At 38.4% G+C, this 23,587-nt stretch overlaps 1 protein-coding gene across 1 annotated transcript in view; it reads left to right on the top strand.

Moving 5' to 3' along the window:
• The first annotated feature begins 18,679 nt into the window (after nucleotides 1–18,679).
• MICU3 (mitochondrial calcium uptake 3) overlaps nucleotides 18,680–23,587 on the top strand; it is an 87,694-nt gene continuing 82,786 nt past the window's right edge. The window contains exon 1 of the mRNA XM_027122713.1: nucleotides 18,680–19,071. Coding sequence (XP_026978514.1) covers nucleotides 18,685–19,071 — 387 coding nt within the window. The 5' untranslated portion in view covers nucleotides 18,680–18,684. The remainder of the gene's footprint in view (nucleotides 19,072–23,587) is intronic.

Here is a 23,587-nt window from a genome sequence, read left to right as displayed (position 1 = left end):
TGAACTTTGCACTGAAAGCAGGGAGGCTTTCACTGTCTTGGAGCGATCTTCTCTCCTGGGGTAGGTGGGAGCCGGTTGCTGGCTTTGCAGAAACATCTATAGCTGCCGCTGCCAATACTGGGGCTGGGCCTGGGGCTCCAACTCCGCAAACGGATCAGAGTCCTGTGTACATACACACAGTATATATGCGGGTCCTCTTGACATATGCTAATCAAGTCCTTTCATGCTCGCTGGGGAGGTTCTGTTTGAAATCTTAAACCGGCCTCCTCTCACGTTTTTGCTCTTCGGAAGTGACCAGAAGGGGCCCTTGACGGCTCTCTATCCATGCAGTCGCAAAAATCATTCCCGCACTTGGCCAAAGCTGGCCAGCAACTTCGGGGAGGCGCAGTCAAGGCCGCTCTTTGGGGTTGTCTTTGGAACAACCGTGATGCTGTTCTGCTGCGGCCGTGCGATTGCCTTTGATGTGAGCTCCTTTGCAGTGATAGATCGCTGCTAAAAGGAGCCCAGCTTGGCAGGTATATTGAAGAAGGGAAGGGGGGAAGGGAGGGAACTGGGAGCGGGGGCGGGGAGGAGGGGATGGGTAGGAGGAGGAAAAGGAGAGAAGAGGAGAATTGGACTCCTTGGGAGCTGCTGGGAGCCTACAGTGGACAGGTGCAAAGAAAGGTAAGAGAGGGAGAAGGAAAAAGGGCGTTACCTGAGGCTTAGACCTGCCCAGACACACATGAAAGGAAAATCAAAGCTTTGACAGTTTAACTCACTAATTTTAAAACACTAATAAAATGTACAAGCATTACTCTTTTCTTTTATCATTTAGATGGGGGATTTTCTTTACATAATCAAGGTTAGGTTAGGAACACCCCCTCCCCCTTCCCAGGTTCTCTTTAATGTTTATCTTTACTCAGGTAGCACAAGATACAACCAAGATTGCCTTATATCTATATGGAAATTTAAAGTTGTGTGCTAAGTTTGTGAACTTTTAATCAACTTTATTTTACATCTTTATTGGAGTATAATTGCTTTACAATGGTGTGTTAGTTTCTGCTTTATAACAAAGTGAATCAGTTATACATATACATATGTTCCCGTATCTCTTCCCTCTTGCATCTCCCTCCCTCCCACCCTCCCTATCCCACCCCTCCAGGTGGTCACAAAGCACCGAGCTGATCTCCCAGTGCTATGTGGCTGCTTCCCACTAGCTATCTACCTTACGTTTGGTAGTGTATATATGTCCATGCCTAATCAACTTAATATAGTAATGTAATATAATTATGAATCTAGGGATTAAGAGTAAATCCAAGTAGGCTGAAAAGAGATGGGTTACATTCTTATATTTGCCACGAATAGAAAATGAATATCTGTAATAGTGTCATAAATGATGAGTGGGCTCTGGGGCCATTATCCAATCTAAGAGCACTTCCCTGTTCTTAGTTGCATTTTCTTTAAGACTAGATTTTGGGGGTTGTTCACATTTGAATTATAAAAACAACTAAATGGAGAACGGTGTTGATTCTTGATGTGTTTTTCAGACGCAAAAAGTCGCTAGTAAAATGTGGGACTGCCCGTGCATATTCGTGAAATCAAAAGTCATTGAGCTGAAGGAGCTGCATACACATCCATTTAAAACTTAAAACTTTGGTTTTGTACCACTAGTTAAATTTAAGATCTTTAAGTTAAAATTTTTCAGTGGCAGAAGAGTTGAGAATCATTTGGCAGATTTTTGTGCTTCCCCTGAGCAAAAAGTTTTAGGGAATCACTAAAGATTACTTTTTCAGTCCTGTTTCATGGTCTGTTTAGCAAAGGCCTAAACTTGGGAGTGCAGATGGATGGGACTGCTTTATTTTATTTGCTCTGAAGGGATTTTTGCTAATTAATTGGCAGGTGCTTTAAAGTAGGTAAAGTTACACCTTTTCATCACTACGGTCCTAAGTACTGACCCTTGTGCAACCAAGTTATAAAAGAGTCCTTAAAGCAAGTGATTTACTGTTGATAGATATGAAATAAAACAAAAACACTGGCTAAAAATAATAAACAGATAAATCACTTTAGAAATGTACTCAGCTAAGTCTGTTTTAAAGATTGTACCAGGTAAGTGTCATATTATTTCACCTTTCAAATAACAGCAATCTGTCTTGTGGTAGGACCCCCAAATCCACCATAATCAAGATTTCAAAGCACATCTGTGTAAACATTATCACATCAGTGGAAAACATCAACCAATGAGCTTTTACTTTGAACCAAATCTTCTTAATTGCAGTGTTAAATCAAAGAAAGTTAGATCAAGGTTGTGTGAATCTCATAGCGGGAAAACTAAAGTAGCCAGTACATACACTGATCACTCTTAAAGAAGATAGTTAAAGGTTTAAAACTAAGATCAAGTACTTTTTAATGAGCTTTGTTTCAAGGTCTAACTTCTGTACAATATGTAATGCTGTTAATTATTCCGCAATGGTTATATAGCATCGTCACTTGCTCCTAGAGGCACTAGTTCAGTCTATAAAATATTTCCCCACATGAACAGTTTAAGTCCTGCTGTGTGATTCATATCTCTCAGTCTGTTTAAGTCTCTTGGGTCACATATATATGTATAGATATATATGTGTGTGTGTTTATACATATATATACAAAATAGTAAAATACAGAGAAATTTTACCCATAGTCACCAAAGCCCCAAAATTTTAATAATAAAACTACTATCTCTGTACAACTTTAACATTTTCAAGTCCATTGCCTTACTTGATCACCACAATAATGCTATGAAATAGGCACAATCCACTTTATAAAGAATAAAAAGATGTCCTGGATTCTAGTTCAATGTTTAGTCCAGTCTTACATCCCAGAGAAATTTTCTCAAACTCTCTAAATGCCTCTGTTTCCTCTTTTGTAAATTAAATACAATATAACTCCTGCCTAGTTCTCTATGCCAAGGGTTGCTATAAGACTTCAATGTAAAAATATCTAGGAAAGTGGTTTTAAAACTATAAAGTATTCTATACATGTAAAATGCTAGAAACCTTCAGTTGGTGGGAAAATTTTTGCTTTATAATTTAGCAAGTATAATTTGTTTGAAATACAAAATAAATCTTTTTTCCTCAAACCAAACCTTTACTATGTAAGTTTTGAATGGTGCTTAATGCCATTTTATAAAGGGCCAGAATAGAAACAAAAAGATAAGGATTTCTTTTGTTTGCACTAGTCACGTGACAGGAAAAGATAACACTAAAGATTTTTTTGCACATGCTGTGATGATATCATGGGAAGTTAAATAATTTTGAAGAGTGTTTTACAAGAGTGCATTATTCAGCTTTTAAGTATACATTGCAATCTAATCAACTTTACCTATACTTCCTAGAGACCACACTTGCCTTGCTGTTATACAAATATGTGGTACAATTTCTACTTCCACAAAACGTAGTTACAATTTTCCAGGCTATATAATTCCTATATAGATTTTCAGCAAGCATAGTGTTATGAATCTTTGTTTTTGCACGTGAAAAAGGAGTTTATGCCTTTGGTTACTTCTACATGTGTATAACTTGAGAAAAAGAAAAAAAGCTGATTTAAAAGTCATGACTTATATATTCAATAAAATAAAAGTACATTTGCCCAACATTATCTATTATTTGTAATTACAAATTATTGGCAGCAACGTAAACTTCCACACATGGGAAACTGAATGAATAAATTATGTATACTCACACAATGGAGCATTACATACCTGGAAAAAAAGAATGAGTTAGAGCTCTTTAAATTAGCATGGAGTATTTCCAGAAAATACTATTAGTTGAAAAGAGCAAAGTTTTAGCATGCTTTACACATAGGATGCTATCTTTTCTGTAAGAAAGAAAGAAAATAAGAAACTTTTATATATGCTTTTTTTCCCCCAAAATAAACACGGGATGGATAAATCAGAAATGAATGAAATTGGTTATGCTGTTAATTGTTTACCTGAGTGGGATGTGAATGGAGTAGAAGAGATGGGAAATGACGTGTCTTTGAGAACTTTTTATAGAGTTTGCACTTTTAGAGAAATGCTAACGTTCTAGATCTTTTTAAGTCAAATAAATAAGAATGGGGGAGGGGGGTGGAATAAAACCAGGAACAAATGAACCTAACTAAATTCAAGTGAATAACATAACCACACAGAAGGGAATGATAATATTTTTTTAAAAAACTAAGTAACTTTCAAATACAGTTCTTTTACTGTATAATCAAGGTCTAAAGATAAAAATATACATAGATACTGAATGTAAGTTACAAAGATTATTTTTCTCAGTGTGTGGGGTTAGACTAGTGTATTATAAGTTTGATGAAGAGGCTATTTACATAGTCTCAAATATCCCCTCACAAATTGTTTCTTGATCACAAAAAGAAAATAATAACTTCATAGTGGATTAATCTAGTAAATACTATCTTAACCACATAATGAAAGTAAACAACAATAATGGGAAAAACCAACACCATATACCTCTTGACACTCTAGGAAGGATATGTCACTTATTTGATGTCACTGTCAAAAATGCATCCTGAATCTAGTCATGAAGAGACATCAGCTAAACCCCAAATAAGAGACAGTCTACAAAACAACTGGCCTATATGCCTCTAAAATGTCAAAATCGGGAAAGACAAAGAAAGGTTGAGGAACTGTTCCAGATTAAAGGAAACTAAAGAGACATGAAACCTAAATGTGATGATGATCCTCTTATGGAGCCTGAACCAGAAAAACAAACAAACAAACAAACAAACAAACAGAGACTTTATTGAAACAATGGGGAAATTTTAATATGGATTGTGAATTAATTAATAGTATTGTATCTATGTTAACTTTCCTAATTTTGACAATTTTACTGTGAATATATAAAGAAAGGTATTAGGAAATACAAAATAAAACTTTATGGATAAAGAGACATGATGTCTGCAAAATTATTCTCAAATGGTTCAGGAAAAATGTATATATGACTATACACAGAAAAAGAAGGAATGGATGATAAAACAGGGGAGTGAAATGTTGACTGAAGAAACTGAGTATAGGGTATGTGGAGTTCTTTGTAGTATTCTTGTAAGTTTTCTGTAAGAATGAAATTACATCAGAATTTAAGTTTTTAGGGTAAACTTTGAAAGTTCACAACTTAAATATTAGAAGCACTTCATTTATAGGAGAGAATATCTAAATTCAATAGCTATTATGTAAAGTAGTCAAGGTAAATCAGAATTCCTGAATTTGAACTATTTGCATAGAAGGGCCTCAGTCTGCACAAAATCTCAAACCTTGACCAGAACAGGTTGGATATTTTCTGTGGAGAGTATTAAACACACGTGAAAAAAGGAATATTAATTGACCATGAAGTCACATAATTTGGGGGGGGCAAATTCAGGCAGAATGAAAATTTAACACAAATTGAACATCTTTGTTATTTTCTCCTTAGTTCCAGGAATGTCAACTACTGTAATCCAGCCCCACTTCTCACTTTACCCACAGAGAGCAACAAGAGTAATAAACAACATAGTTTAATTTTTGCCTTGTACTTTTTTTCTTTCCTATCCACCTCACTAGATACAGGCAAGATATTTCCACTCGATAGTTATGAGACCCTGGGAACATTACATTACCTCCCTGGAACTCAGTTTTTCCTCTATAAAATTGGGTTAAAGAATGTTGTATGTAACTTGCAGAACTATTGATATTATAGGAATTATATGGATAAATGCATATGAAAATCCATTAGTTCTACAACACCTAAGTGATTATTTGAATGATGATAATCAGTATCTATTTTCCCTGTGTTTGGGGCAACTTAAAATTCCATGTTCTGCTCTAAGTTGCAAGAAAAGAAAGATGACTTATGGGATTTACACATCATTGAATCTAATAGTGGCCTTATTTGGAGCACAGAAAAATGCTTCCTGCAATGAAAGTTTTAACTAACAGTACTTAGAGATGTGTCTGAAAGAAATATGCTTCTAAAACAAGTTCTTTTGGAAGTAGCCACAGCATCAGGTTGACTATACATCATTTATTTGTCTTTCATAAGGTCTTCTACCATCATCCGAATGTATCATAAAATTATAATGTGAAAGTACTTCATATTTTTCATCACTTGGAAGAAATTTGCCAAGTTACCTCAACCAAACATCTTCATTTTACAAATGAGGAAGATGGCTCTCAGAGAAATGTCACCTAGTTGATAGAAAAATCATAATTTTAATTAAAATATTTCACATCCATTTCCAATGCTGTTCCCACCAAATAATACTGCCAATACCCAAATAGTAATAAAAGCTGATTCTCTAGAGAAACTGAAGTATATACCTTTTAAAAAAACTGTGGTTCAAACTGATGTCATTGCTCATACACAATATTTTATTTGGTTACTCCCAGAATCAGCAACTGAATAGTGGATTTGGAAAAAGTTACGGTTGGTATTTTTTTCATTGTTTTATTGCCTCCTTACTATGAATGTATCCACAGATGCCACTAAACCTCTTTGTTTTTGATTTCTCCATTTTCAAAGTAAAGAAAGAGTATGTAAGTTAAACGTGCTTCGTCCTACTGAAACATAATGCCACACAAACACTAAAAGCATATTTTATTACAATAACTAAAAATTAAATCATCAATATTAAAATAAATTGCGTTTTTGGAGGGCATAGAATTGCCATCTGATTTTTTTTAATGACACTCTTCCAAATATAAAAAAAATCTATTTATAAAATTTAGGGAGTCAATAGATTTAAACACTTAATGAATTTGTTCATTGTCTATCCTTAGAATTAGTTAGAAATAAAACACACCATTACAAGAATGGTGATACAAGTGTTTAATCTTTCACAACATCAATAATATGGATAAATTATATTTCCTTTAAAAGTTAGACAATGAAAAAGTAATTTATTAAATTACCTTGAAATTTCGTGTCTTTTAAGCACCGTAATGTGATAAGAGTAACTAAAGCCTTCTTTACCCATTTTTCTCCCGTAATTAGAGGCCTGAGATAACTAGGCCTGTTGATGCGAACCGGAGCTTGGCCCCAGGCAACACCTGCTCGGGAGGCCTTTCGCCAAGTGGTGCTGAAGGGAGAGGGATGCGTCTTCACCCCCGGACCAGAGGGAAGACTGGTAAGGCACTGCTTACACTTTGGCACACAGTTTAGGAAGACATACGTATCTCTCCATAACAGTCACCCTGGAGTGAGAAAATAGTATACGGAGCAGACTAACGCATTTGTATGGCGAGGTGTGACTGGAACTGCTACCAGCTATGTGAGTGACATGTTGCGGTCGTCTGCAGCTTGCCCTGAAGGCAGGTTAGAGAGATAAGACAGACACCAGCTACATGATTGGATGTTAAGAACACAGTTCATTAATAGTACAGTTATTGAAATACATCAAGTTTACAAATAGCCTGGCTTGAATGTTATCCTGAGGAGAAATACGATCATTAGTGCTGTCCTCATACTAGAACGTTATGCTCCATGCCGGCAGGGATCTTTGTCTGTTTTGTTCATGAGTGTATAACAAGTGCCTACAACAGTGCCTGGCATACTTTTTTTTTTTTTTTTTTTTTTTGCGGTATGCGGGCCTCTCACTGTTGCGGCCTCTCCCGTTGCGGAGCACAGGCTCCGGACGCGCAAGCTCAGCGGCCATGGGTCACGGGCCCAGCCCCTCCGCGGCATGTGGGATCTTCCCGGACCGGGGCCCAAACCCGTGTTGCCTGCATCGGCAGGCGGACTCCCAACCACTGCGCCACCAGGGAAGCCCTGGCATACTTTTTATACTTGATAAATATCTGTTGGTTGATTGATAGACACTGTAAAACTTTTTCAGAAACCTGAAGTACTTGCTTTGATGTTTCAATTCATCTTTTCGTTTCCCCTAAGAATGGTTAGAAGTCATAGAATGTTTATTCAAATATGTAAAATTTAATTTGACCTGCTTTTTGTTTTCGTTTTTTTTTTTTGGCCTCGCTGTGCGGCATGCAGGATCTTATTTCCCCCACCAGGGATTGAACCCGTGTCCCCTGCAGTGGAAGCAGAGTCCTAACCATTGGACCGCCAAGGAATTCCCTAATTTGACTATTAGTAAACACATGCACACTAGTACAAATATCTTTCATCTTGAAAAATCACCCCTGGGCATAAAAGCCAACCTCTGAGAGAAAGGGCAGTCGGCCACAGGGGTACAGGGGCTGTGGGTCTCTCACGGGGTCAGCCACTAGGGGACAATGTAGGCGCATTTGCTGCCAGACCCACGATAAGGCCAAAAGGGACCTTGATAGAGAGGAAGGAATTGTGCCAGATTTCACTTCTCCAACTTCTAGTCATGCTGTTGGTAAATTCCTCATGTGAGTCTCACCTCCAAAAATGAAAACAGAAAAACAGCACCATTATAAGGAGGTCCTTGGCAAAGAAAAAAAATCCAGGGAAAGTTGTGAAAATGTGAGTAATCTTGATGGGGAATAAAATGCAGCTCAGTAGATACTGTGGGGCTGTCAGGACACCACGGAAGTGCTGACGCTGAATATATTTGACTGAAGCTCTTCCTGCGAACAAGGCTATAAGCTTCTAGCTGGCAATGAAATTGTGCAATGAGTTCAAGGACAAGGAGCTGAGTCAAGCGGATGAAACAGCAAGGAACTGGATTCGGAGTAGACTGCTGTCACACAAAACCAATAGAAAGAACAGTTCTTCTTTGAGAATTGCATCACCCATAAAACTGCAAGTACCAGGGCTTCCCTGGTGGCGCAGTGGTTGGGAGTCCGCCTGCCGATTCAGGGGACACGGGTTCGTGCCCCGGTCCGGGAAGATCCCACATGCCGCGGAGCGGCTGGGCCCGTGAGCCATGGCCGCTGAGCCTGCGCGTCCGGAGCCTGTGCTCCGCAATGGGAGAGGCCACACAGTAAGAGGCCCGTGTACCGCAAAAACAAAACAAAACTGCATGTACCAGAATATACAACAAAAAAGACACAATTGCAACAGTAAATAACCTTTATGTAGATTTTTTAAAATAAGAGGTGAAAGGTTCAGACAGCAGTCTTTTATGATTGACTTCAGTAAACGCAGACCCACTATGAGTTCCTCAAAGTTATCAATATAATAAATTGTAAGTATCTCTAATGAGCTGTTACAATTGAAATGTATTTTTCAGGCCAATCATTTTAACCTAGTAGTTTCTTGACTTGGGTTTCTGAATTTTGAACAATTTAATTCATATCTTTAGTATCCCAAAGAATTTCTATTCATGTTAAATTTGCATGAATTCTAGGTAATTTTAGAAAAACAAATATTTGCCTTTCATTCAAAAAATACATAAGTTCTTACTATATAACAAGTACCGTCTGTGTTTGTTAAATGGCAAAACACATCTCCATCTTTCTGCCACTTACTGTCTAATTGGCTGATACAAACAAGTAGAGGAGAACGTGATAATGGTGGTGCTAAGATGGGGAAGTTCGAGGTATTTTGTCGAAAGCAGGTAGCAGGGTAGATTAAACCATCCTTGGAACAGGATAAACATTTAGGAAAATTTGTATCTAAGCAGAGTCCTGTTAGGGAGGGGAAGCAGACAGAATTCAGACTAGGACATTCCTCCTGGTAAGTTTCCTCCCCTAAAATACAGGTCTTGGATTAGATTATCTCCATGGCTCCATTCAACCTAACATTTTTACGATTCTCTATTCAAATATCAAGTCAAAATTTAATTGGAAAATAGAATTCAGTAACTTTGCTTTATAGACTGATTTTCACAAACCTATTTCTTCAAATTACTTAAATTCCTCATCCCTTAAAGCTAGAGATTTAAAGAAGGATGGTTCTAATTATGAGACTCAAATACTGATATTTTAGCAAAACAAATATGTAGATAAAGATATTTTATGTACATGAGGTTCCAACTTCTGAAGTTCTCAAACACAGCACAATATTTCTCTAGATGTATCTGCAAGCTCCCATTATTATGTAAATGCTACATAATTTATAATTTTTGACTCTAACATAATCCATTTATAGTATACATAAACTGTCTTTCAAAGTATCTTATTTTTTACTAATATCACATTTAAAATTCAACTAAATTTCAGTACAAAGCTGCAGAGTGGTATTACCACCTTTAAGACCTCTCTCTGGTTTCACATCTCTAACTGCCTGGTGGCCTCTTCCAGTTGGATGTTATAGCAGTCATACATAATTATCAGAGAAAGATTAGAAGGAAATTTAATTTTAATCTACAGAATGGAAATTTTAAAAAAAGGAACATTTATCCCATGTCCTGAAATCCATTTCTCATTTGTTTCCACTTTTAAGAGACTTAAGATGATGAATTACTCTGTTAGTTCAACTTTTAGCTCTTCCTCCTTTATTTGATTCATTATCAGTCTGAGAAAGCAGGTAGTTTGGATAATGACCTTGAGTTTCATATATGGGTTTCATCACTGTTTGATGTTCCTCTTTATTTAAAATTCATTTTAGGGATGAACTCTTCACAGGCACATAGGTGTTTAGTAAGTAAGTCAATGTAATTATTATATTTAACCATAGCCAAGAGTACAATGATTAATTCTGGATATCATAGAACACAAGCCTCCATTACATAGATTTTGATCAAAGCATATGCCCTGAAACAAATGCTGCACACAATAAAATTCTAATCAAACATGGTTTCCTTGTATAACACTGGAAGGATTGAAGGAACAGACCTCCTTATTCTTGAATAATTTGTTCAAGGAGCCCCCGGCACCTGCATGACGATGTTAGAGAAACTCGTTTAGTGGTATTCTATAAAGTCTTGTCATCAAGTGAAAGGTTCACTTTACTTCCCTTGATGTGGTGGTCTGAGGTTTACAGGTTCCTGAACATAAGATTTGACATGATCCTGAAAAAATGGCAAACATTTTCAAAGCACAAGAGTTTTGATATGCTTCAGTTGCCAAGAAATTTATGAACACCCCTATTTTCAGACTTTTTGCTTTTAGATCAGTCTCTAGTGTTTGAGGCAAACCGATTCATTGTAACATAAAAAGATACTGCATAGTAACCAAAACCACTTTATTATTACTTTGGCTTAAAATGAACATCTTCCTGTGAACAAAACCCCTGAATTTTAAATGTAATAAATTCAAGTATTGTTTAGATGTATTATATTGTTATATTTTAAATTTGAAATAACATTTTAATCAAACCTAAAAATTAATATTAGCATAAAGCAAGACCTAATCACCTGGCAATATCAAATGAAGTTGGTCCCTATTGGGTGGCAGTTTTTGATGCAACACTTTTCAACTAGGTAGCTTCAGGCTCAGCTCTAGAATAGTCTCCGCCTGGTCCTGGTTAGTCAGTTGCACCCATCTAGACCTGAGATGATTCCTTAACTCCAAGTCTTTGGAAAAACAAATATAATTAATTGGAAAGAATAAAAATAAAGGGAGAAGGTTGGGGGGGAAGGGATAGTTAGGGAGTTTGGGATTCACATGTACACACTGCTGTATTTAAAATGGATAATCAACAAGGACCAACTGTATAGCACAGGGAACTCTGCTCAACAATATATAACAACCTAAATGGGAAAATAATTTGAAAAAGAATAGATACATGTATATGTATAACTGAATCACTTTGCTGTACACCTGAAACTATCACAACATTTTTAATCAACTATACTCCAATATAAAATAGAAAGTTAGAAAAAAAAGAATAAAAAAATTCCATAGTAACATCTGCATGCAGGTTGATTGAAAATAATTAACGACCCCAAGAAGAGAGGGAAGGTTGTTAACCCTCTTCTTGACTAAAGGATGGGTAAATTCATTTTGCCATTTGTGGCTAAAGGCAGATCCTGATCTTTTTTGGCTTAGTTTTATGTCCTTCTTATTCTGTTTCCTTCTGGAATCAAACAGTGGTCTTCAAGAGCTCCCAAACTCTCTAAGGAATATGGTAATCTTTAAGTAGTCGTGTGGTGCAGCCTCCTTGCTCAAGCTCAGTAGAGCTGATTGTTAAATTTTCAGGCATTTAGTGAGCCAAGTTGTAAGAGACATTTTTAAAATTAAGTTATATAAATTTACAATTAGATAAATTATATTAAAATCAAAGGTAATAAGTACCAAAAACTCATCACTGCCCCAAGTTTTTTACTATTCCTGTCACCTCTTTTGTATGTGTATCGTGCAAATTTTATATAATGATGTGCTACTGTGAATCTTTTCACAACTCTGCAGTCAGTAATGTCATGTTGGTAGCTTGACATCAGCTGTGGTGGGAGTAGATACACCATGGAAATCTGTAAACGCTACACATCAGGACTCCCCTGTCTTCTACCCTAGAACCAGCTGTTAAACATTTACCAGCACACCGCCGGTGCCTGACCACCGAGCCTTCTAAGAGAAGCTATTCTTCGTATTTCCTAGAAACTGTTCCCATATGACTCCACCCCTTTCATCCCAGGCACAGCTGATTGGCCTTAGAGTAAGAAACGAACAAAGATAGAAAACATCTGTAGGCTAGACCAAGCCAATACTTTATCTTTAGGTTCTGACCTAAAACTCATAGACACTGATGGGATTAGCAGCCAAGTCATGTTCACACCAGTATGTTAGAATAAATGTCCTTGAACTCTTACTATGTGGGTCTCTAGAGCTAACCTGGTTACCATACTTTCTTAGATCTCATAGTACCACTGTTCCCGGATTTGATATGGCTTTTATCCATAAAATAACTCTTTTATTTGAGCTAATGCAATTTCTATTCTACTCCTTGCAAATTAATGTGTTCTAAGAAAAACTGTTTTGGGCTTCCCTGGTGGCGCAGTGGTTGAGGGTCTGCCTGACAATGCAGGGGACACGGGTTCGAGCCCTGGTCTGGGAAAATCCCACATGCCGCGGAGCAACTAAGCCCGCGCACCACAGCTACTGAGCCTGCGCGTCTGGAGCCTGTGCTCCGCAACAAGAGAAGGCCGCGACAGTGAGAGGCCCGCGCACCGCGTTGAAGAGTGGCCCCTGCTCACCGCAACTAGAGAAAGCCCTCACGCAGAAACGAAGTCCCAACACAGCCAAAAATAAATAAATAAATTCATTTAAAATATATATATATATATATATCTTTAAAAAAACCTTTTAAATTCTTAGCTTCTGATTGCAATATAGAAACTACGTAGATATAGGGCAGAATATCGAGGCTAAAGCCCTGATTGTGTAACCCAGAGAAAAGTTTTAAATTCTTTTCCTCATCAGAAAAAATTAAAGATGTGTACATTTTCATGATTTTTAAGCCCTAAGATTCTACAGAGATGCTTCAGGCCTGGCTGTGGGTGTTTAAAGAGAGGCTTTAAGTGGACAGGATCTGGATCCCCTCCTGTTTTCAACTAGAGACACTCTGCTGTTGTTTACTGGGAATTCTGGACCTTGTCTGAAAATTCTGCTCAGCGCAGTGTTCTGGGTAACACATGCCAATCAGTTGGAGTTGGCAAGAAATGAGACTGGTTTGCCATCCCACTAAGTTTCTGCACATATGTACATGGACTTACCTTATGCTATGCTTGATTTCTCTAATGGTTCCCTCTTGGTGCTGAGCTTTCCATCTGTTCTGAAGGCTGCCCTTCTGTTTGATTATCTTCCCTTAAAGCAATTTCCCATCCAACACCTGACAGTCTGGGGTTAGAGCCAGAGACAAGGGTATATACTGGTTGCACTAGGTCTTACCACCAGATACCTACTGGGTCTGTCCATATGGACATTTCACAGGAGAAAGTGCTACAAGTCAAAGAAGATGAAACACTAGGTTGCTGCTTAAAATACCAAGTTCCTTTTGGTCTTTCCTTACTAAATAAGGAAAATAGCTAATGAGCAGCTTCTTAAGGATTTTCAGGTACTAGAAGACTTTTTAAGATGCTCCGTCATTAAATCTCTTTAGGCTATATCAACATTATCTACCTTTTCTGTTAGTTTCCAACTCTTCAATCAATTTTTGCTCTTAGCTCTTTACAAGCTCTATACATTCCTTTTAAGTCACATAGTTCAGAACTGAGCAAGTTATAACACTACAGTAAATAACACATCATATAAGAACATTAGGAAGAAAATCTATTTTTTATTTTATATAAACTTTTAATTGAAGTATGACATGCATTAAAAAAAATATACAAATTGTAAATGGATAGCTCTAGGAATTTCCAGAGTGAATACACTTGTTTAACCAGCACCCATATCAAGAAACAGAACATGAACAGAACTCTAGAACCCCCTTTTCCCACTTCCAGTCACTACCCTCGACCCAAAGAAACCACTATTATGATTTTTGACACCACATGTATATATGTATATATATATATATATAGTTTTTGAACATTATAAATAGAATAATACAATTCTTTTGTGTCTGCCTTCTTTGATCCACATGATTGCATGTAGTTGCATTTCAGTAATTTTCATTGCTATATAGCATTCAATTGTGTAGATATAACACAATTAAAAAAAAATCCAGGGCACTATTGATGAACTTATGAATACGTTCTAGTTTCTGGCCAGTTAAAAATATTTCTCTATATGTCTTTTGGTGTACATAAGCATACATTTCTGTTGAGTATTTCACCTAGGATTGAAATTGATGGGTCATAGGGCATGCATATGCTAAACTCTAGTAGTGATTGCCAACAGTTTTATAAAGATGATATTGTTTTGTAACCCAAATATCATGCTTGCATAATAGATGATCAATATATTATTACTCTGAGGCTATTCTTCCCCAGAAGACGGCTTCTGATGGGCATGGAAACTTTAATCGCTATCAGGCATGAAAACAGAATATGACAATTGAGAAAGGGCTCACATGTTTCAGGCAGGCGGCTTTGCTGTTCCTTGTTTCCCAAATACATAGGAAAAGAGGTCCTGGCTACCAAATGAAGGGTAAAGGCAATAACAAGAATTGAACAGTGAGACACTGTCAGCAAAGACCCTGGAAATTATATAAAATCAGAAATTATAGAAATCAGATTGGACAGATGTAATGGTCAGAGCGAGGTTATCACTGGTCTTGAAGTTAGATAGTTAAATGTGTACAACTGGCAGCTTGGTGGTGTCACCAGTGAGACATGTAAGAATGAATGGAAGGTATCAAGGTCAAATCACTGACCTTTGTCCATGGAGCGTGCTGGAATTTGTCAGAGCACAAAAAGAACCAGATGGAAGTGTATTGTTTTAAGGCTCTAAATGTAGCAGGATTATGCCTCTTATTACTATGTAAGAGGATGGCTTCAAATCACAAAATTTGTTTCTGAATCAGCCCTTGTCCGTGACAGCAACTTTTTCTTGCCAACATCTTGCCTGCTCATTTTGCCCTTCCCTTTGCATTAATTGCCTTTTAGGATGTGTTGCTTACTTTATGAACTTCTTTAGCATCAGATGAGCTACTTTATTTCCTTGTCTCCCGATTCACATTCCCATCTTGCCTCTCCCCCTCCCCCTCATTACAATAATAAATTCCCTTCTTCATTTAATAAGCATTTGTTGAAGTCCTACTATGTGCCAGCACTTGAGCCAAATAGATGATCTGGCTTCATGAAGCTTAGAAGAATTTGCTTTGACTAAGGGAAGAGGGCAGAGTGCAAACCACTGTCAACTTGTCGCTGGGAGTGGGAGCTAGTCAAAATAGAAAACGATCTGTTTTCTCAGCGCCTTCGATGAATTGGTGTCCATGGCTCTGGATGCTAGGGAATAAAGTTCCAGACTCCTAGTGGCTGGCACTCTGAAGACAAAAGACCAAGAAAAGGCTGCAACCCCACAGAACACAGCTTTCCCATCACTTTCTCTTTTGATTTTGCCAATTGTCCCCCAAGGAAAACAGCACTGAAGATGGGAACAACTTTCCCAAGAGAGAAGTGGCTTGCTGCAGCCTTACTCTTTGGCCGGTAGCCTCCCTCTGTCAGAATTGAGTAGACCTGCGGGTGGGGAGGTTCATGTGCCCTGATGTAGGTCCTCAGAGATAATTTCTCCTCTTCCAACTAGTCAAGATTCTGGTGCTCAGAGTGAGTACAACTAGATAAGCAGGATTTTTTTAATAGAAGTTTTGTTAAACAGGACATTTGTGCCTAGGCATGACACATATTACACTTAAATTTCACATTTTCAAAATTTAAAAGTCACTCATTATTTGCAATTTTAAAAGTATTAAAAGGTTAAAATAATTAGGTCATGGGGTGGAATTTTAATTGGAAAGAATAAAGCAATTGTAGGGCAATTATGTGTTTTGAGAAGGAAAATGACATGTGAAAAATGCTATGAAGGAAGTATCTATATTCGCTTTACTAATATGCTTGGAGCATTTTGGTTAATTAGGATCATGGGTTCAGAAGGTGATCACCTATTCAATTCCATTATTTTGTAGGAAACTGTGGCCTCCAAAACATTATAGGTTATGCAGTTAAGATGTAGCAAAATCAAGAGTCCAGATTTGCCTTCTACTTGATCACTCCACTGATAGTTATGCTTTCCTGAAAAACTGTCTGGCTTAATTCCTACCGTTGTAAATATTTTTAAATGCTTTAGAGCATTTCTTTTTACTTAGACCATAGTGAACATAAGTCAAATTTTTTTTGAAGGTGTAGGCTCTCACTGTATATTAGGGACATTTTTTGGATATTATTAATAGTAGAATTGAAATAAAAGATGAAAGAAATTAGGCTAAATCTATATTGATCTAACATTATTACCTGTAATTTCAAAAATTTTTCCAAATTCTTAATATCATGTTTTTTTTAAAAATAATTTTTCCCTTTGAAAATTAAACTCAAAATGTACAGGTAATAAAGGAATCGAGTTATTTTCATGTAGCTATAGTTACAGAGCATCAGAAGTGAGATGAAAATAATAACTATTCTTAAGGAAATTTAGCTTTAGAAGAGAGGTACTGAGGAAAGTTAGAATAACTTCTGCATGTAGAGAGACCTTTTATCCAAAGCTGAGTACTTGGCGAACCTAAACCCAGCACCTCTCATGGCAGAAGTTGGTTTCTAGCCAAAGAAATGGCTTGCAGGAGCTACATTAAATTTTTTTTTAAACTGGAGAGAAATTATACAGATAGATATGTGAAATCATCTTAGATGGATAATTTCTGTCATTTTCCTTAATTGTAATACCTTATTGTATTACCTCCCTAATTCTTTTTAAGCTACTTGGCTTTTAACATGTAGCTAATAAAAATTCATCAGTCTGTCCAAGAATTCTGCTATTAGGCCATGTCGGAAATTTATGAGAAAATCCGGAAATTGTATTCAGCTTGAAGTAAACAGTGCCAGAAGAAGAACTGTGTTGTAGATCCAGAGAATAAATGCTTCTGTGGGAATTTTCCAGAATTCAGAGAAGACAGAAATTGAAGGAATCTTGGTGATAAAACAAGGAGCCACCACTGAGTCTTCCTTGAGGTACTGGTTATATAAAACCAACAGGCTGAAAGTAAAAGAAATACAGAGATGGCATCTTAAAATAGACACATTTTGTTCATGTTATAGAGGCTTTTTCTGTTTATCACTTTTAGTGGCTTTAAGACAGGAAAATTCCATTAGCCTATATTAAAACAAGATGTAACTGAGGTGTATCTGATAGATTACTTATAGGCAAGGGGTTAGTGAGGAGTGGCAATAGCAGGACCTGGGCCAGAAAATCTCATTTTGTTTGCCTCTGAAAGCCCTCAGTTTTCATAAGACTTGCCAGGATCTAATCCCCTTGTGACCACAGCCCATTTGAGACTAATAAATTTACTTGTGCACATCCCTAGACCCAGACTATTTTAAGGGCTCCTGGAAACATTCCAGAATATAAAGACCAAAGCTAGGTAACTAAGTTACCAAAACTGGGTTCAGGGGCAGGAAACCGATAAGAATGTCATAAACACTTTCTCATAAAGTGTAGCACACAAACAAGTATAGGAATAACAAAAATAAAAAATGGCACAATACACGTACCGATTATTTATATCAACAACTTCCCCCCAAAAGTAAGACAGTTCTGTTTTATTGAATTAAGTCACGCCACTGGTATGGTAATGTTTTTTAAACATATTAATGGTAACTAAAAAACATCATTAGCCTTCCCCCATCAAAAGACCAGAAGCTGTCATGTAGTCAAAAAAAATCCTTTTACTTAATTTGCTATTTTTATGACTCGAGCCAAATTTTTATATCTCATTTTTGTTGTACACCTGAAGATACCGTTCCAAATTATTCCCGACCTCGTATCAGAAGATCAGGATACCGTTAGGGGATGTGACTTCCTTAGAGGGGCATTACCGATGATTCGAGACCCACCCAGAAAAGCAGAGGCGAAGGGTCACGTTAGCGGAGGGGTGCCCAACACCCCCGACCCCGAGGGCTCGGTTCAGCTCCGCCGACCTGGCTGTCGCCTGCGGTGTTGGGTTCTCGCGCAGTCAGGTGTCGTCCGGGGAAGGCGCAGTTATTTATGACCGCGGGGTTGGGCTGGGAACGCGGGGCCGAGGAGCAGCCGGTTGCGCCCCCTCCTCCCCAGGCTCTCCCCAGCCAGAGACCCCCGGTTCCCCAGGTGAAGGCTGCCCGGAGGGGACCCCAGGCCGCGCAATCGTAGGGGTCGCTCTCGGACAGCAGCGAACCTCAGCGAACCAACTTCTCGCGAGGTTTCGGGTGCCGCTCCACTGCCTCGTCCGCCTCCTCCTAGCTCCGGTGCGGGCAGCTCCCGCGATGGCTGCGTTGCGGAGGCTTCTGCGGCCGCCGCCTCGGCTTCCGCCTCCGCCCTCGCCTCCCCATCCCTTCTCTGGGCCGTGCGGGCGGTCTGCGGGCATAGCTCCGGGCTCTCCCGGCCGGCCCTTCTGTCGGGAGGAGGAGGAGGGGGCTGTGGCTGAGGCGGCTTGGAGGCGGCGGCGGCGTTGGGGGGAGCTGAGCATAGCGGCCGCGGCCGGCGGGGGTCTGGTCGGCCTGGTGTGCTACCAGCTGTATGGGGACCCCAGGGCCGACTCCGCGCGGGCGCCGGCCCCCTGGCTCGCCTCCAAGAGCGCGGCCGCAGAGCCGGAGGAACCGCCCCGCGGCCGGGGGCTGCTTCCCATCCCGGTCGCCGCTGCCAAGGAGACGGTATGTGCGTGAGCACCTGCGCGCGCCCGGCCGGCCCGCAGGTGACTCTCGGGGTTAGGACCGCCAGGTACTACACCTGAGCGTTGGGAGGGACGGTGTGACAGCCGTGCAGGGCGCGCGTGAGACCGGACGTTGGGGGTTGTCGCAGTGTGACTCTGCGGCTACAGATCGGGACGTCCTGTGAGCGAGACCGAAATCTAATAGGCCAGGCAGCCCCGGGTCTGTTCACCCAGGTGTTGGGAAGACGTGCATGATGCATCACGTCAGGATCTTAAAGGTTGCTGCAGTCATCACCTATCTACCAAAACCCAAACCCACGACAAAATAAAACCAAAAATCGACGCAGAAGAAGTCAAAGGCATGACAGGCAGAAAGTGGAGGGCCGCATATGTGAGAGAAAGGACACCCAGGCAGGGCCATGCAACAGCAAATGATGGAGGAGGTCCAGTGCAGTAGGAGCGCACTGAAGGAGGGTCTGAGGTCCCAGAAGCCTCGACATTATTGTATGGAAGTTTATTAGTCCCAAGAAAGGAAATGCCAAAACTGTATAGCCTCCTTATCATAGGTCAGAAAGAATGAAGATGTCACCAGATTGGAAAAGAAAAAAAAATTATTCAAAAAGGGTATATTTCTCTAATTTTTCCCCCCACTAAAGCCAGATATTAAGTAGGGACAGTGAGACGATGGAAAGTAGGGAACTGAATGAAGCTAACTCCTGCAGAGGAATTTCAGATGACAATGTTCAAGTCTCATTATGTAGTTGATAATATAAGGTAAAGGTGAGTGTAAGGCAAGAGTGAGTGAAGGGGCATGAAGTTTTTGTCTTATCAGTATATTTAATAGTCATGTATGACTAGGAAATCATCTAGGGAAATTTTTCTTGCAAGACAAGAAGAGTGTGAGGGGCTTAGATGACAGTACTTTGGAAAAGAGGTAGCTATTCTGTTTCTAACTTTAATGAGATTTATATACCCTTTATTCTTTGCCCAAATACGCAGTGGTGATCTGATGTAAGTGCATCAGTTCTTTTGGAGATTTTTGTTCTATTTAGGGCAGGGAATCTATTTTATCGACCTTCTAGCAGCAAATCACACATACATAGCATAAAGTATTTTTATACAATGAATACTTAAAATACTAGCAAATACCCTCAACCTTCATCCCCCAAACACACACACACACACACACACACACACACACACACACACACACACACACACACACACACACACACACACACACACACACACATATTAAGCTTGTGTCCTGATAGACCAAGTCAGAACTTTTAATCAACCATAGTTATCTGGGAACAGATTAGGATGGTAGTGAACGTTCAAATGGTATTTTCTTTTCTTCTTTTTTAAAATTAATTTTACTTTTAAAGTTGAGGGACAGTATCATGCAGTTTTTGAAAGACCATGCTCAGAACGCTAGGACTCTGGCTCTACCACTTCCTAGATGTATCATTACTTAATCTCTCAATGCCTGTTTCCTCATCTGTAAATGAGGTTAATAGTGTCTTCCTCATAGCTTTATGAAGGTTAAATGAGTTAATATATTTAAAGGAGTTCGAATGGCACCCCTAGCAGGTAGTGAGCATTCAGTAAATTGGTTTTATTTTATTCATTTGTTTACCTATTTATTGTCTATTATTTATTTACTTACATTATTATTGCTTGGTGTTTATAAACATTGCTGTACATTGTTTTAAAAGTCAAATAATACTGAAATCATGTCTTACCCTTGCCAAGTCTCCAGTAGTACATCCTGATCATTATTCCTTTTTGTATTTTACCTTTTCCCCCCTGAAAACTTTTATAATCTTCTTTTTATCCCTGGCGTTTGAAAACTTCACAATAAGGAGCTTTGGTGTGGGCATTTTTTCATTTATTGTGCCTTATACTTGAGGGTCCTTTCAATATGGAGATTCACGTCTGAAAGTTCTCTATACTTTTCTTGTATTATTTCTTGGACAGTTTCTTCTCTATTTTCTTTTTTTGGAATCTCTATTAGTCCGAAGTTACACCTCCTGACAGATCCTAATTTAATTCAAATTTTAATCTTTCTTAAATTCTAACTTTTTAATCTTTTTGTTTGTTTTTATGAGAGATATCCTTGACTTTATCTTCCAGTCTTCCTATTAAATATTTTATTTCAGCTATCCTAATTTTTTAATTCAAAGAACTATTTTTGTGTTCTCTGATGTTCATGTGTTCATTGTATTTTGTTTTATGGCTGCTAAATTTCTCTTTTTATTATAAGGGTATTAATTATAGGGTTTTTAAAAATTGTCTTCTACCCCATGTATTGTGTGGTTTCTTCCAGGTTTTTGTTTTTGTTTTTAAATTCCTGTTTGATTTTCTAAGCTCTCACTTTCATTTTGGAGGTTTTCCTCACTTATCTGTGGTTGTTACCTATCTGTATTTGAGAGCCACTCAGAAGCTCTTCGTACATGGGCATGATTTTTCATTTGGGCTTTTCATTAGAGTGGCATCCAAATGTCAGTATTTTATAAGTCTTTTTCTCTGGTGTCATTGCACTTCTTCAAAGAATAGGTGAGGTGGGAGGAACAGTAATCTTCTGGGTTCAGGCACAAGTGCACATATGTGTGAGAGCATATATGCTGGGGGAGTGTCCAGTGATGGACTTACGTATTGTTCTCTAACCCTCTCTTTTCATCCCCACCACTTACTCTCCCTCCACAGTAACTGTGTTCCCTGGGTCTTATCTTTTTTGAGGTCTGTGCTGAAAATCAGCTAACTTCCACTTGGTCTCCTCCTCCACAGTACCCAGGTAGTGTGTCTGCTCCCCTAGGTCAATTATCACTCCTCCAGCTCTTCAATTTTATAAAAATTTGATGAATTCTCTTGAGTGTTTCAGTCTCCTCTCCTTTTTTCTTTTTTAGTTCTCGTATGTTTACACCTTTTGAAAGATTCATTTACTGGGATTTTAATGTGGTTAGGGGAGGAAGGGGTTCAAAGAAACTCATGAGGTCAATCTGCCATTTGTCAGAAATATTTTAAACCTGTGTTGCCTCCTCATTTATTATGCTTATTTGATTTCCCTGAAGTGGTAGCAGTGATTCCTTTTGATGTTTCAAACTATAGCTAAGAACCTTTGATTTATAAAGCCTCTTTTAAGCTGCATTTTATACTGAACATAAACCTAGCATATAAATTAACCTGTACGTGTTGTGAGAATAATATAACTGATGGAAATGAACAGCAGTAACCTACAGACATGCAGTTCTGTTACCGTAGCCTTGAAGATTTTTGTTTTAAAGGCATTGCCTCTGAACTTCCTCCAGAAGGCCTTCCCTGACTCTATAGATTTGTTAAAATACCCCTGCTTATCCTGTAGCCCCAGATGGTGACTTTTTGCAATTATTTGTTCATTGTCTTCTCTTCTTAGTCTTTTAAGCAGTGGCATTGTGTTTGTCTTGATCACATTTATGTCTTCATTGCCTGCTATGGAGCCTAGCCCTGGTAGGCACATAATAAATACTTGTCAAATGAATAAGCCCATGCTAAATATTTACATGGGACATAACACATTGAAAAGGCACAACCACATTCTGTGAGAGTTAACAGTTTTATATTTTGTTCAGCTAAAGTAGTTATTTATAGCATTAGAAATGGGAAGACATCAGTCAAGGTCAAAATTCCATGCTTCAGGAGACCAAATCATGTGACATTGTATTTATTTTAATTGTGCAAGTTTGGCTTGCCAAAATTTTTTCAGTAAATGTGGCCTTGAACTTTATTAATGTTATAGAGAGATGTTGACAAGATTCTGTTAAGAACCCTACAGTTTTAACCTTAAAGCATTATTGTTATTAGAGAAAAAATTTGGGTTCTAGAACTGCCTTTCTGGTTCAGGTTCAAAAATTTTTAAAGCTACTAGATTGATTAACATACTTTAATCCAGTATTTTACCTATTATATGTAATGCATGATCTGTTCTATGGTTTGATCATCTTAAGACTTTAATCAGTTTAGTTTTACTCTCAAGTGAAAAAGAGAGCAATACTTTTTATCTCTTTTGTATATTTCTATAATAATTGCCAATAATTATGCATTGTTTCTTTCACTGTATACCTTTTCTAACCTCTTTTTAAGGCAGCACGTTTTGAGACTTGAGGTAATGCTCATTCTTTCCCAGAATATTGAAGAATTTGCCAGATGTGTAAATGTAGAAGAGTCTTATGAGGGGAGTCACACAGTTGTGAAATTGGAGACAGGTTAATTCTGTGTAGAATAACCTTGTTGTATAGGAAGCTAAATTAGGTGATCCCCTCTTTTGGTTTCCTGGTAGAATCTGGTAGATTTATTTGTCACAGGGTAGCCAGGTAAGATGTTGCCTCTTAGGTGAGAATGTTAGAGAGTATGGTTCTCCATATTCTTTAATTTAAAAAATACATGTCAAGCAGTTTTTTTTGTTTTGTTTTGTTTTTTGCCACGCCATGTGGCTTGTGGGATCTTAGTTCCCTGACCAGGGATTGAACCCAGGCCCT

This window comes from Aethalodelphis obliquidens, unplaced genomic scaffold, assembly GCF_003676395.1.
Source record: "Aethalodelphis obliquidens isolate GAN/ISIS:26980383/991018 unplaced genomic scaffold, ASM367639v1 scaffold25, whole genome shotgun sequence".
NCBI classification, from domain to species: Eukaryota; Metazoa; Chordata; class Mammalia; order Artiodactyla; family Delphinidae; genus Aethalodelphis; species Aethalodelphis obliquidens.
Note: the sequence above shows the minus strand (reverse complement) of the source record. Positions and strands in the feature narration are given on the sequence as shown.